Here is a 14,333-nt window from a genome sequence, read left to right as displayed (position 1 = left end):
CGCTAGAGATACAATTTGATGAATCCCAACTATGGATCACCGTATTGATGAATCCCAACTATGGATCAGCGAACGGATTTACCGCCCGCGTAATCGTGTTACGACCAGGATGGAGATGGTGTATCCGATACGTAAGCTTCCCTTCCTTTATGGATTTGCACCACTCTCTAGTGTCCATTCTAGATTAATTATTAGTACTCTACTAGAAGATTCGCTTAATTTTATATTAATATACCTTGGAAAAATTCGTGTTTTTCCGGTTCGATTGAGTGTAACCGTTCGAAATGTCTTAACTTCTTCCAACCCTAGCTCTAGCATTGCACAATAGTCTTGGACCTTATCTCTATATTACAATATATTAGTACTCTATTTGGCTAGTCGCTGATTTATTATATTTACCTTGGTATAAGAGGAGGAGCCGCAGTCGGAGCAGGCTCAGATATAACGGTGTTCATAGTCCCAGATGTAGTAAAGGTCGGAGTAGAGGCGGGAACGGCGGCACAGAGGGTAAAAAGGAAGCCAGCGGCTACAAGAAGACTATGAAGCTTCATAGCTGCTGGGAGTTGCCAACGGTGGTGGTGAAAGCAATGAAGAGGCGGGCTTTCGACGATATATATATACTAGCGGTAGAAAATTCTCACCGGCGTATTTATGTCCGTTCCAGCCCAACACCTCCACCCTCCTCCTCCTCCGCCCCAACGGCGCAGCCGATGCGGGAGCCGACAAACGCGAAAATGCTGAGCGCGGCGCTGGCGTCGCCCGGCACTTGATAGTACCGAATGCTCTGTGGTCCCAACGGGGCATTCTCGATGGTATTTGCGGGACGGTTTGTCCCTCGTCTGAGATCGAGCTATTCGTAGCGTTTATACCTCAGTTTACGTGCGCGGCATCACACATCTTAGCACTGAAGTATGACGGTTTCAAGATTTCCTGCCATTCTTGGCTGCTTCTGGCAGCACCGCCCTAATGGTGTTGGCCAAAAAAAAAAAAAAGAGAAGTGTTGTCAACGAAAATGGCAAAACTGAACCCCGCTACATGCGGGTTAACGCTCAGAAAGACTCTTTGGGACCGTCTTTTTTGTCTTCCCTAGCTTGTCTTCGAACCTTCGACCTCTTTTTGACCCACAGAGGACGGGCGGCAACTTGGGGTACCCTACGTAAACCTTCAGGCTCTCATTTAACCAAGCACCACCTCTTCGAGCGCAGCTAACATACCGGAATGACTTCGCTTACTGGCTTATAAACTGCATTGGTATGCTTGGAAACCGCTTCCGGTCAAGTTCTCTTCTCACCTAGTAGTTCTGCAAAAGTAAGCGCGGATCACGATGAAAACCCTGACGAAAAGTCTCAACAGAAGCTCCACTTGCATCGTCTCATATTACAATACCACAACGAACCGCCTTTGCGCCAGCGTGCCAACCAATTGTACCTACCCAGCCCACCAAAAAAAAACGCCACCAATGCTGTAGTCTTATTCCTAAACAAGCAAAACGCTCGCGGTCATAAACCACCTCATCAAACCTCCATTCCCCTCACCAACTCCAACAGACTCCCTTCCCCCTCATCGCCCAACTGCGGTACGGCAATGACGTCCTCCTCATCCAACCATGCCTCCTCCAACGCCAGCGCGACGAGGTCTTTTACGGAATGCAGTTCGCTCTTCGCCCAGCGCGCCGGATCGAGCAGCTTCTGAACCTTCCTCAGGATCTTCTCCAGCTTCTTGCGCTTGTCAGCGACGAGCTGTTCGAGCGCCACGCGTTCCGCTTCGTCAGCTGCGTCTTGCGCCCGCCGGGCGACGACGAAGTCTTCGTTCTCGTCTTCCGAGTCGACGACGACGAGCTTCTTTCGCGTGGGTCTGCCATCTTTCTTCTTCGCCTTCGTCTTTTTGTTCTTCGTGCTCTTTCCCTTGTCCGACGGCGCAGCAGCCACGATCTGTTTCATCATCTCATGCAAAATAAAATGCAACCACACCAGATTCGTCTGCGGGTGAAACCCAACCCATGTCCTTCCACTATCCAGAGCCTCGTCCCACCTCTCCTCGACATCTGCCAGCGGGTCGTCTAGGAACATGGCGGCGCGCATGTAGCGGTACATCTCGTACTGGTATTCTTCCTCAGCGTCGCCGTCGAACAGCGCCGGGTCGGCCTCAAGGTCAAGGAAGGCGATTTCAGCCTCTTCGGGATCCGGCGAAGCAGAAGGCAGCGTCATCTGCGCGCGCGACAGCGTGTAGTCGATGATGGTGCTTTCGAGGCCGGTGAAGTTGAGGTTGCGGGCGATGTCGGTGACGGTGGACGAAGTTGACGACGGGGCGGCGATGGGGCGGTTGGCGTTGGCCGGGCGGATGCAAATGTTGCCCATGTGGAGGTCGCGATGCTACAGTACCAGCTGCTCGTCAGAAAGGTCCATCCTGAATGAAAGAAGGTGATGTAAGAACGGGACGGGACGACTCACCTCGAACCTTGCCTCCTCCTCGCCCTTCCCGAGCGCCAGCGTGACGCTCCAAAAGATATCCCAAACCCCAAATACGCCGCCCACATCCTCCATCTTCAAATTCTCCAAATCCGTACCCGCATCCTGCATCTCGATGACGGCCCACAATTGATCCTCATCATAACTCCCCTTCTTCGCCGGATCCGGGAAGATACTCCTCTTCTCTTCCTCCCTCCCCTCATTCCACTCCGCCCATGCTCTCGCAAACATCTCGTCCGGTCGTCCCCTCAGCACCCTCACATCCCGAAAGTTCGTAAAACCCGGCACATGCGCCATGCGTCTGAGCAACTTTATCTCGCCTGCGACGCTCTCCACGCTGCTCATCCCGTCGATCTTCTCCGACAGCGCCTTCTGAGCCTTCGTCAGCTTCTTGCCCTTCGCGGCCTTGGGCCGCGCTTCCACCGGCGGCTTGAGCGCGATGATCTTGAGGACCGACTCGTCTGACGCGCTCAGGTCGGGATGTGCGCGCTTAAGTGCGAGGCGGTAGACTTCGCCGTAGGACGCTTCTGCGATCTTGACGACGGAGAAGTAGGGCGAGAGTGCGGCGGCCCAGAGGGCGAAGGGTGTAGGGGCTTTGCGGCCGGCACGGTCGGCACAGAGGCGGAGGAGTGGTTTGGTGTAGGCGATGAGCGGGTCGGGGAGTGTGGAGGAGGGTTTGCGTGTGGTGGCGGCGATGGAGGGGGATTTGCTGCGGCGGTGGACGGTGGATCGAGCTGGGGTCTTGGCGGAGAGGTGGTGCGCGGGCTCGGGGCTGGATAGCGCGCGCGATCTGCACTTCTGTTGCTGCTGGTCCATGACAGCGTCGTCGTCGTCTTCGCTGCCTAGAATGATGGTGGGGATGTCGCGCTTCCCGCGCCGCCGCCTGCGCTCACTTTGAGGCGTTTGCTCGGCATTCTTGGGTTCTTCGAGCTTCTTCTTCGGCGGGAGTAGCTTCTTGAGTCTCTGGGGCGTCTTGGGAACGACTGATGCTTCCGAAATATCGATCTTTGCGGGCTTCTGGAGCTCGCCATCGTCGTGCGTGTGTTTGATGGTGGCCTTCTCGCGCGCGCCGGCTGGTGAGGCGGCATTGGCGTCTATCGCCTGCAGGGCTCTATCGCGCTTCTCCTTTTTTCTCCGTTCCTTCCTCTCCTGCTTCTCCTTCTCCCTTATGTCCAGGTTGTCAAGGGTATTCGTGATCTCGTCAACGGCGTCTGCGGGCGCGGGATTGGCGTTGGACGGGGCTTTGTCGGGGCTGGACCAGAAATCGGTCGAGGCAGCGAAGGTGGTATTGGCCTTAGGCCGCTTGCCATATGTCGTCTTTATGCGGGCCATTGTGGGTGTGGAGCGAGTGTGAGCAGCGCAGGTCGAGGTGGTGTTGGAGATTGGCGAGAGCTTGCGCGCGGCTTTCCCGCTTTCAGGGATGCGTTGGCTCGGTGATTATCGATACGCCGCCCCGCCCCACTTTGACTTTCAATTACACACGTCATCTCCATGCCCCGACAACCTTCTTCTCGATGTTCGCGAACGTTTCAACAAGCACCCTCTCTGTCGCAGGAGCTTCGAATCACGAGTGCGGGACACGTGCGTGGAGCAGAACACACACAGCATGAGTAAATGTCTTGCATTTAATGAAATCACTTTTGTCCTCTGGCTGCTAAATTGCCTAGATGCAGAGAGCCAGAACCGTCTCAAACCCCCAAATCTGCAAAGCTAAATCCAATCTCGATAAGCAAATAGCATGTGTAAGTCTCGGGGTAGTATGATGCACTCGTCTAGCGGCGAAATCCTCCCAGCTCCAGCAGAGATTCAATCGCCATCTGGCTTAGATCAAAGAGAGCCTCTTCCGTCGAAGTGGAGCTGCCGCTGACTACGTTTTGTTTAGGTAAGTCCGTAGGATGAGCCTCATCCTAGCTGGGATCGACCTCATCCATTCTTCCTTCAGCCGGCATATCCCGAGCGATCGGCTCGGGAGAATACTCAGGACTGTTTAGTCCCTCCATCGAACAGCTTCCAAGTGATCTCTCACGGGAAGGCTCGCTGACCGGGTCTTGACGCTCGGTGACGCTTGTAGAAAGCTCAACCGGCATATCTCCCTGTAGCTCCATGCTGCGGAGAGATGACTGAGCCTTTGCTGCAGATGGAGTCCACTCTGGACGTTGGAGCGGAACACCAGGCCGGACTTCGGGGGTTCCGTACCGCTCCTTCAGCGAGCCTGCAAACGCTGACATCTCTCTCTCGACCTGAGCTTGGGAACTGCCATGGACTTGAGCATTCGAGGCTCTGATCAGAATTCCAGCCAGATCCTTCTTCATCTTCTCGGACTTCTCCAGCTCTTCCCTCAGCTCGACAATCTTTTTGGGGATTTCCACGGACAGCGGCGTGCAATCAGCCGCCTCCCCGTTCTCCACACCTTCACGGTCAGCCCTCTCAGCCCAGAACCTCACCTGCTCCTCGAGGTACTTCTGGCCCATATCCAATCGGTCCTGCATGTCGCACGAGCTTCTGCCATTTTCCTTTCGCTTGTCCAGCTCCGCCTTCAAATCCTTGAACGCTCCACCCAGTTCAGCAAGAGGCATACCAGCTTCGTGGAAGGCTTGGATGGTCTGCTGCACCCTGACGAGAAGAATGTAGAACTCGCCATGCTTCTCCTGGATTTTCTCCTCCATGGTCTTTTCCCGTGGAACGTCGTGCTCTTCGGAATCTCCGGCATCTTGCTGTTCGGCCTCTTCATCATCATCAGAGTCATCCGACGGGACATCAATGGGACGCTCGGCATTCCATCCATCCAGGCACCTTTGGATAAGATCTGGATAGGCGTCTTGCCAGGCATACATCTGGCTCACGAGCTTGGTATGCCAATAATCTGTTTCCTGGGGGACTTCGCATGCTTCGACCACCCAGTAAAGAGCCCGTAATATTTCGTCATTGGTGCACATGGCACAGAGTCCGCCTGCTAAAGCTTTCTGTCCAGAAGCGGAGCTGCCGGCGCTCTCCGAAGACTTCTGTTCGAAGTAATGCGGCACCTTGGGGATGAATGCGCGGCCCGCGTCGCGGATTTTCTCAATCTCGGGGAGCTTTTCGACTAGTTGTTTGAGCATACGGTGGATCACCTCCAGTGAGACATCCTGGCCGTTCTCCTGATCCTCGCAAGCCTGTAGAGTCAAGTGCAGTGCAGCAGCCCACATCTTGTTAGTGCACAGTTCGCAAGGGCTTCTCTTGTCCTTTGCCTTGTTGAGCCTTTCCCCCGTTTTCTCAAGGTTTTCTTTAAGTTTCTCGATGGTGTTCTCCATGGCATCTTGGTCCTTGTTCAGCTTTTGGATTTCCTTGGTCAACTCGTTGGTCTCTTTCCTGTGCTTTTCTATCTCTGTCTTGCCTGCTCGGAAGGCCTTTGAATACCTTTCTTTCCACTCATCACGGTTTTCCGTCAAATCGGCTATTTTTTCCTCATCCTTGTCCAGTTTCTTTTCGGCCGTCTGGAGCTTCTTCTTGAGGGATTCGGCCTCGTTCCTCTTCGCTGTGAGCTCCTTGCTGACTTCTTTCTTTTCCGCGGAAAGCTTCTTATACTCATTTGCTTGTTTTTCGAGCCTTTCCCTTAGAATATCGTCACTGTCCTCCCATTGCTCGTTCTTCTTGAGAAGTGCCGCGTTCTCGTTCTTCAATTCGGTGATTTTCTTCTTCAGCTCGACCTTCTCCTTGGACATCTTGTAGAGCTGCTCTCCCTTCTGCTCCAACTGGACTTTCTTGCGCTCCAGATGGCTGGCAACCTTGCCGTAGTTAACGTCAGAGTCAGATAGGTCGGTTTCCTCGGCTCTGTACGCATCAAGAAGCGTCTGCTGCTCTCTGGCCATATTCTCCAACTCCCTGATCCGAGCCCTGTACGTCTCAAGGTCCTTGTCGTGCGCCTGAGCTTCCAGAAGCAGCCTCTCGACTCGCGGCACAAGACTCTTCCACGGCGGCAGCTTGACTTGCTGCTGGGCGCTGGCCTCTGCCAAATCCACCTTCTGCCGCTTCTCGACGGGTCCAGGAGATGACTGCGCTGTCGAGTCCAAATACCTTTTTCCAGACGGCCCGCTCCCATCTCCAGGACCAGCTGTCGGCCGCCCGGTCTTCCAGCCCAAACCACTCCTCGACTCGATAGTCCACTCGTTCTTCCTCCTCACATTCACCCTCTCGCCCCTCGCCCCACCAGCAGCCCTCATCCCCATGACTGCGGTAGCCTTCCCCTGCTTTTTCTCCGCCCCACCACCAGCCGTCTGCCCGCCTCCCTCCAGTCCGCTCCCCAATCGCATCTTGCTCCTAGCCGCCATCTCCTCCTCCATTGTTGGCGTCGACTCCTTGCTCTCTTCCACCCTGCTCTCCATACTCCCCTCACCCACCCGCTCCTTCCCCTTTCGGCTCACCGCTACGCTGTCGCTCCTCACTTGCGCTGCCGCCTCAGCGCCCGCAACGCGCGTGTCTGGTGACGCTTCAACCCTGCTGACTGGCGTGCCCATGGCGATGTTTGAGGTGGCGGTGATGTTGTCGTGTGGTGAGGTAGGTTCGTCGCCGCGTTCGCGTTCGAGGTGAGCAGAAGGTGGTGGCGGCGTCTGCGAGACGTGTGGGGAGGAAGAGGTGTCGGCGATGTCAGGGTCGGCGGCGGTAGGAGGCATGTGGGACGATGGTGTGTGAGGTGGTTGTGCGAGGAGGGTGGGAAGGTTGGATGGTATGGTGTGGTGGAGCGAAGGTGGAAGAGTGGTGGAGGAGGTAGAGAGAGAAAGGAGAGGAGACCGTCTTATATGCACGCCCGAGTCAGGGTCTCTCTATTCCTCTTCGGTCAGGTGCCATTGTTCTTTCCGTTGTTGATGGTTGCGCCATCAAGGTGCGAATATGTGGTGTGGTGAGTCAATTGCAACTTGGGTACTGATCTACTTTTAGTCGTCAGGCTTGCTGTATTGTGTATTGGCAGCCGGAGATGGGCTGAACATTTTTCTTTTTTCGCTCATTTTATAGGTATTCGAAGCTACTGTCGGGATGGAGATGTGGAATTCTTAAATATACATTTACGTCCGGATGGTAGCTTTAGCTGCCTACGTAAGTCGAAAATATTTGCGGAGGATCATCTTTTTCAGAATTTACGTAGCCGCGCCATGAAGGTTCAAATATACAGTTCTTGACAGACCAGAAACTTTTTATAAGGTCTGTTCAATCGAAAACCCGACAAACCTGGGTAGCTGAGGCGCCTATCCGGACGTGAAAGTCATGAAACAAGTTGAGGTAGATTTATTTGCCTTTTTTCATTACCTTTTCTCAACACCAAGGACTAATTCCAGTACATTCTGGTATTATAAAACCACTGGCATTTAATATACCTCTTTTCATATCACATTGTTCATTTATCATTCGTGTATATAAGTAGAAAATCCAGCCTCTTAATTCCGGAGAGCAGTAGTGTGCAACCGGATTGATTCATAGTGTTCCATATTCTCCAAACTGGTATTGTAGAAAATACGAACTCGTCCGTATTATTGCTTCGTGCAACTCAAGTCGATATCAAGTACGTCCCACAACAGTCCATATACTCCATCCACAAAACCCGGCCCCGCCGAACAGACACCCAAAACAGCTGTTCCTTTTTAGTTCATTTCGCCCCGAAAGAAGGACATGCGAGGGGAGCTTGCAAACGCGATGAGGGCATGGGGGTGGGCGGAAGAATAGAAATAAGGAATAACTGCCGGTCCAAAGTGCTTGAGGTAAGGCTTCGCACCGCCGCACCAATCGCGTTTCCGCGGAGAGAACGAACTATGCCACATCATACCCCCACACCTCATGCTTCTAATCATTCCAATGCACTACGGGCGCTAATATGCTTTGGCATCACGCTAAGACAGCTGGGAAAGTAATAGCAATAGATAAATCAAAGATCTACCACAGGTCCGGAACTCTATACCCCACAACTCTGCGTCCTCCTTTCCCCCTACCAACAGATAAAACAGACAAGCAGCCTGCTGGGTATGGTTTGCTTTGAGACGAGCGGCTTACCGATTGTTTGCTTGTTTGCCTGGTTTGCTCCTTTGTTGTCACCATGGCATTGGTCTTTCCCGATTGGGTTTAGCTTAGCTCGTGTGGCAGTGGTACGTCACTACCACTCGTCGCATTTACCAATCGAAATCCTTTCGCATTCTTTAGAACCATATCGATGTAATGACTCTTCGGTCCCGCGTCAGCAGAGTCACCGGCGCCCTCGAACAACCACAACAGCCGCTCTGGTGACGAAGTCATTCAAGACGCCCTCGGGCTCCAAACCAGGCTCATTGCCGAAGACATCTGCCTCATCCACCACAGCCTGGGCGACAAAACCTCCTCCGCGCTCCGCATCAAGAGCAAGGGCGCCTAGGCCGAGACACTGCAGTACCCTTCTCCGGCGCTTCTCCGATTCCCCGCAACCCAGCTGGACGAATTAATGCACGGAGATCGGGGGCCCCCATCTCGACCGGCTGGCTCAAACCGAGGTAGTCCAAAAACGCTGTTGTTGGAACGTGACGACCCTGGCATTTGCTCGGCAGAGGATTAGTAGTTCTCCGGAAATGCGGCCTTAGCACGCCGCTCCAGCAGGCACTTTGGGCTGGACGGATTTCCAGGGAGGGCCGATCGAGATAAATGTGGCCGAGCTGCTGCTGTTGAGGTATACGGGGGGCCGATGCCGCTCGACTCGAAAAAAAAAAAAAACGTGGGATGTATAATTTTGGATTCGAACATTTGCCATCCGGACAATCGCTTCAACTACCTGTGACATGAGCGGGAAAAAAAACCCAATTCACACTATCGGTGGCCTTCAACGTTGAGTGCTGTTGCTCTCAGGTGGCAGAATGGGGGCAAAAGAATCACTGGAACACGCAAATGTCTCAAGGTGATAAGAACCAATCAATCACACAACAGGAATAAACAAAAATCTTCCGTCAAGACTACGTGATACCCAAAGACAGGCGAAAAGACACACGCAAGGCTAAAGATGCAGTAGTAACAGAATAGAAGCATGAGAAAAGAGGAAAGAGGTGGTGGAAATAGGCAGAGAAAAAGCGTTAGAGGGGCCCACCTCACAAACGTGGGGGAGAGAGAACCACTTCCGGGGCACAATTTGCAGGAGAGGACGAGGGAGGAAGGGAGGGGAACCGGGGGTTGGAGAGAGAGAGGGGGGAAAAGGGAAAAACGTAGATCCGAAGCTAAACACAACAAACCAGGATTCAATTCTTTGTACAACATCGCATTACGCGCTTTTTTGGAAAAATTTCGAGACATGCTGCGTTGATTTGTAGGGGGGAAGGGAGAAGAGGGAGAAGGAGGAGCAAGTAGGAGGAGAGGGGGAAAAGGGGTGGGGGCATTGGGGGGTTTCGTCCGAGATAAAAAGATGTTAACGAAGGATGATCAGCGCCAGACAAGACGAGAGAGACATGCGTGCGCGTCGTGGAGAGGTTCAAAAAAGAAGGGGGAAATGGATGTGGAGATTCCTGCCGTGCAAGGACCAACCTACTCTCCCCCACCCACCCACACAGACACGGAAACTCCGAACCATCCGTGCCCCAAGGTAAATCAAGCCCAAAAATCTGAACACTGCGGCAATAATATAAGACGCATGCGTGCCAAAACAAAAAAAGGTAGAGACCCATGTATTTGATGAATTAACGCCTGCATCAACAGGCAGTGAAAGGAAAAAGAGATAAAACAATAGGCCAGAGTTCTTTGATGATGATGAAGCGTCAAAAACGAGCTGTTCAACACGATGCATGATGCCGCTGCTGCAGAGGTGGTATCGGAAGCGCCGGAGATAAAAGGGAACCAACGACAAAACGCCGGGAGCACAACAGCGCCACAAGCCCGACGGAACCAAACGAGAACACGGTAGGCGTACAAGAGCAGCGCGCTTCGAAGCGCGCATGCGCGTGCCGGGAAGCCTTTTACGGCGAGAAGCTCTGCGCGGGGATCTGCGGCGGCACCGACGGCTGCTTCTGTTGCGGTGGGCTCTGGGGGCGCGACCAGAAATCCAGCGATGCGATCGTATCCTCGCCCATCTCGTCTTCGTAGGCATACAGGATCTTGTGAGGCACCGAGTCAGCACGCATCCACTTACCGCTGAATGATTCCTTACCTCTCTCGTAGAAGAGTGCAGCATCCTGATGTTCTTCGCAGTCAAGATATGAACCAGCATACCAGTCTCCATGTGTCTTATTTCGATGAAGCTGGGCTCGAAGGCAAGGATGTACGGGTTGAAGATGGCAAACGCCTGCGGCGTGCCCTCCCACGTGATCTTCCAGTCCGGACGCGCCCGCCAACCATTGCGGTTGACGAAGAACGAGAAGTCCGTGTAGCAGAGCAAGAACTCGGACGAGAGGCGCTCGATGTGGATAGGCTTGATGTTCTCGCGCCTTGCGACGAAGTCCAGAGAAGTGTCGGCTTGGTCCAGCAGAGACTGCGTCTCGAGAGTCTCGAGGGACACAACCTCGAAGCCCTTGGCACAACCAACGCAGAGCTTGGAGCGCAAGAAATGGATCGATGTCGATTCGGTGGGAATGTAGAATTCCTGTAGCGACGTCAGTTGCAAAGCCGATGCGAGCCGGTGCGGCCCTATGATATCCTACCTTGTACGGCTTGAGCACGTCCTGGCCACCAGCCAGCATCCTGGAGATACCGGTCTTCCTCGTCTTCTTGGCCATGTTCTCCATGGGCTCGTACACCTTGATCGTCGTCGAGAGAGCCGAGGTCTTGACGCAACACACGAGGTGCTGACCAACGCATACACCGGCCTTGAAAAAGTTGGCATGGCAAATCTTGCGACCCCTCTTGGACACCGAGCCTTGGTTCTCGTCGGGATCCAGCGCTTCCAGAGGATACGAGTACATGGTCTTGTCAGAGAGAACCAGGAGAATCTGGTGCTGCTCCAGGACATCGATTTGGGTGACCGTCTTGCATTCCAAGACCCGCTTGGGCTTGATGGAGGCGTCTCTCGGTCTGCGGTCAGCAACGTAAACACCAAAGTCAGTACCATAGGCCAGCTTCCGGCCTCCATCTGCGTATGTATTAGCGACCAACCGCGAAGATGAAAATGAAAATACTGACCGAGAGGCACGCAGCAGTTGACCTTGATGGCCTGGTTGAAGAAGCCTTCGCACACGATCTCCTTGGTGAAAATATTGCTGCGGTCCCTGAGGTTCTTCTGTTGCGTCTGGATGTGCTTCATCCACTTCTCCTGCGAAATCTGCGTCGATGCGTACAGCGTCTGCTCGTAACCGCCCTTGCCCAGGTGCTTGAAGGTGATCGGGTAACCCTGTTGCTTGTTGTCCGCTTTCGCGCCTGCATTCAAGTTGTTTTTGTTGGCGCCAAGGCTTAAGCTAGATGAGGACCGTCTTGCCATACCTTGCTTGGGCAGAACCTCCTCCATTTGCGTAATTACCAGAAGCTCCAGTGGAATAGGTTTCTTGTACACCTTCATCTCCTCCTTCTTGTTGACCGTCTTTATCCTGACAAGCAGAACCGCGTGATCGAAGAGGTAAGCCTGGATGTCGCTGGTGTTATCAGTCGGTGTCTTCTTCAATGAGCCCTTGAAGATCAGTTGGCGGTTTTCCTCGGTCAGCTTCAAATCCACATATTCACCGGGACGGAATTTCAAGTCCCTGTTCAGCTGCACCAAGTTGAAGTGGTTCTCCGCCTTTCCTGATTCGACGTTGACCTTCGAGAGGGTGTCCTTGATGATTGCAATGGCCTTGGGGATGTCGGTCTTGTCTGGGTTGTCGTCTGCCGTGTACTTCAACACGTTCTCAAGCAAAAGCGGATAACGCGCCAATCTCGTCGTCGGCTTGGTGAGGTAACCGTTCAACTCCAGCTTCCTGGATTCCTTCATCCTCTCAACCTCTTCTACGAATCTTGCGAATGCCGGGTTCGTCTTTTTCTCGTGCTCGAACTCATACTTGCCGAAAAGCTGATTGGCACCGTACTTGATAAACGGCCCGAAATGCGGCACGTACTCCAGGAAAATATCTCCAACATTGTGAACGACGGGTTCCACTTGCTGTCGGCGCGTCAGAGCTTCCGCAAGTCGAGCATTAACCTTGTAAACCTCCTGGCAGTTGGAGAAGACGGTGCGGATGAACTTTTCGCGTCGGTGTTCCGGAATCGGGGACGTTTGGGGGTTCCGCAATGGCTTCATCCAGAAGTCGCGAAGATACTCTAGATCCTTCACGAAATCTCGCTCGGTGTACATCAGTTCGGAAAGGACCTCCTGGCGCTTCTTCTCCTTGTCGGTGATACTGTCGGCAATTTCCTTGGACACGGTCATGATCCAGAGCTTCTTCTCTTCGCCGTCATCGTCATCGTGAAGACTGGCCTTCGATTCCTGCTTCTTGAGACCCGGCTGAGGCTTCAAGTTCAACCGTGCCTGCTGTTCCAGCCTCCTGGGGCAAGCAATAGAGTAGCACAGCTTATCACGTGTGCAAGTCGGAGAGTAACATTCGGTAAGCAGGGTGAAAACGCCGTTGACCTCGGTCGAGTCCTCCATCAGGGTTTCGCGGAATTGGTAGACCTCAGCTTGCGAATCGCGTAATCTGTGAGCATACGTGACTTCGTGAAAGAACTTTTGCGCATCCAGAGACCGGCCCAAAAGAAGCGCAAGATTTCTGTCCGATGTTCTGATGATGTATGCTATGAGCTCGACCGCTTCAGCACCGGTGAAAGCGCTTTGGTAGACCAGACCATCCTTATCCTTCTCGCCCAGCACCACCCTTTCCCGGAAAACCTCAGCGACCCTGGACAACAGTGCCGGGTAGACCAATGGCCGCTCTCGCGGGGCTCCCGGCTGTCCCTGGCGGCCCGAGCCCGACTTGGTTGGCTTCAGCGCGTTTTCACCAGCTTCAGACGGTGGGCAGATGGTCGAGGCCATGGACATGGTCCTTTGCGTGCTGAAGCTCCCTTGACTCGGACTTCTCGTCTTGGTGCCCGGCTGGGGGACAAAAGGCTGTACTGGGGGGCCACCGGCCGCGGGGCGGTCCATGGGCACACCGTTGGGCTCCTGCTTCGGACGGTTCGGTATGACGCGCCCGCTCATGGTCTGGGTGTATTCGTGGTCACGGTTGAAGGACGAAAGGGACATGGTTCTCTCGTCAGAGCGCTCGGGAACCACGCGTCCGGAAGCGGTCATCCTGGCCTGGTTCGCGTAGGGAGCCTGGCGGAAGGTATGGGCGGGGTTCATGTTGTAGCCAGGGGGGTACATTTGCGGGCGCGGTGCGGAGGCAAGCGATTGCGAGCGATAGGCGTCGGAATTCAGCGCGGGGCCGGGAGCACCGCCAGGGAATCTTTGAGGGAGGGGCTTGTTGCCGTAGCCTTGGGGTGGCGGCATGCCGCGCGGGTCCATGCGCTGGGGCATGTCGTACGGGCGGCGGTCGGGACGGATCGGCTGCGGCAGGTATTGGCCTTGAGGCTGGCCTCGTGGAGGAGCTGGGCCGTTCGGAGGGCCTCTTGGCGGCGGCATGTAGCCGTTGGGCTGGGGTTGGCCGTAGCCGTTAGCCCCGGGCCGCATGGGCGGCATGCGCTGCATCATGTCCGAAACTTGACCCGACATGGTGGCGGCGCGGTCGGGCGGGCGCTGGAAGGATTGCGATGTCATTGTCTGCGAGCGACCGTCCTGCGGGCGGGCGCCGAAGATGTCGTTGAAGGCGGCATCGCGACCTCCGTGGCCGTAACCGGCAGGACGGCCGTAGTCCCTCCCCTGCTGAGCGCTGTAGTCTGCCATGTAGAGCTAGCCAGCACGGCGATGTGCGAGGAGCAGCGCGGCAGCCCGCTCCTCAGCGTGTGGGTGTGGTTGCGTGGCCCTGGGTGGGAGTGAGGGATGCGAGAGGCAGG

The 14,333-nt window shown here is 54.5% G+C and overlaps 3 protein-coding genes across 3 annotated transcripts; all 3 read right to left on the bottom strand.

The window, feature by feature from the left end:
* Positions 1–1,514: 1,514 nt before the first annotated feature.
* Positions 1,515–3,800, bottom strand: LTHEOB_8523 (Haspin protein kinase protein; the record flags this gene model as incomplete). Its single annotated transcript, XM_035518010.1, has 2 exons — positions 1,515–2,372; positions 2,451–3,800. 2 exons carry the CDS (start codon positions 3,798–3,800, stop codon positions 1,515–1,517), a joined length of 2,208 nt encoding a protein of 735 aa, XP_035370229.1.
* Positions 3,801–4,375: 575 nt separating this feature from the next.
* LTHEOB_8522 (Phenylacetyl- ligase) lies at positions 4,376–7,117 on the bottom strand (the record flags this gene model as incomplete). The annotated part of the gene is made up of 1 exon (XM_035518009.1): positions 4,376–7,117. The coding sequence occupies one exon, from the start codon at positions 7,115–7,117 to the stop codon at positions 4,376–4,378; it is 2,742 nt and encodes a 913-aa protein (XP_035370228.1).
* Positions 7,118–10,399: 3,282 nt separating this feature from the next.
* LTHEOB_8521 (Rho guanyl nucleotide exchange factor) lies at positions 10,400–14,223 on the bottom strand (the record flags this gene model as incomplete). Its single annotated transcript, XM_035518008.1, has 5 exons — positions 10,400–10,537; positions 10,591–11,022; positions 11,081–11,508; positions 11,559–11,792; positions 11,856–14,223. 5 exons carry the CDS (start codon positions 14,221–14,223, stop codon positions 10,400–10,402), a joined length of 3,600 nt encoding a protein of 1,199 aa, XP_035370227.1.
* Between the last annotated feature and the right edge of the window lie 110 nt (positions 14,224–14,333).

Source organism: Lasiodiplodia theobromae, assembly GCF_012971845.1.
Source record: "Lasiodiplodia theobromae strain AM2As chromosome Unknown scaffold_27, whole genome shotgun sequence".
Classification (NCBI taxonomy): Eukaryota; Fungi; Ascomycota; class Dothideomycetes; order Botryosphaeriales; family Botryosphaeriaceae; genus Lasiodiplodia; species Lasiodiplodia theobromae.
This window is presented reverse-complemented; position numbering and strand designations above follow the sequence as displayed.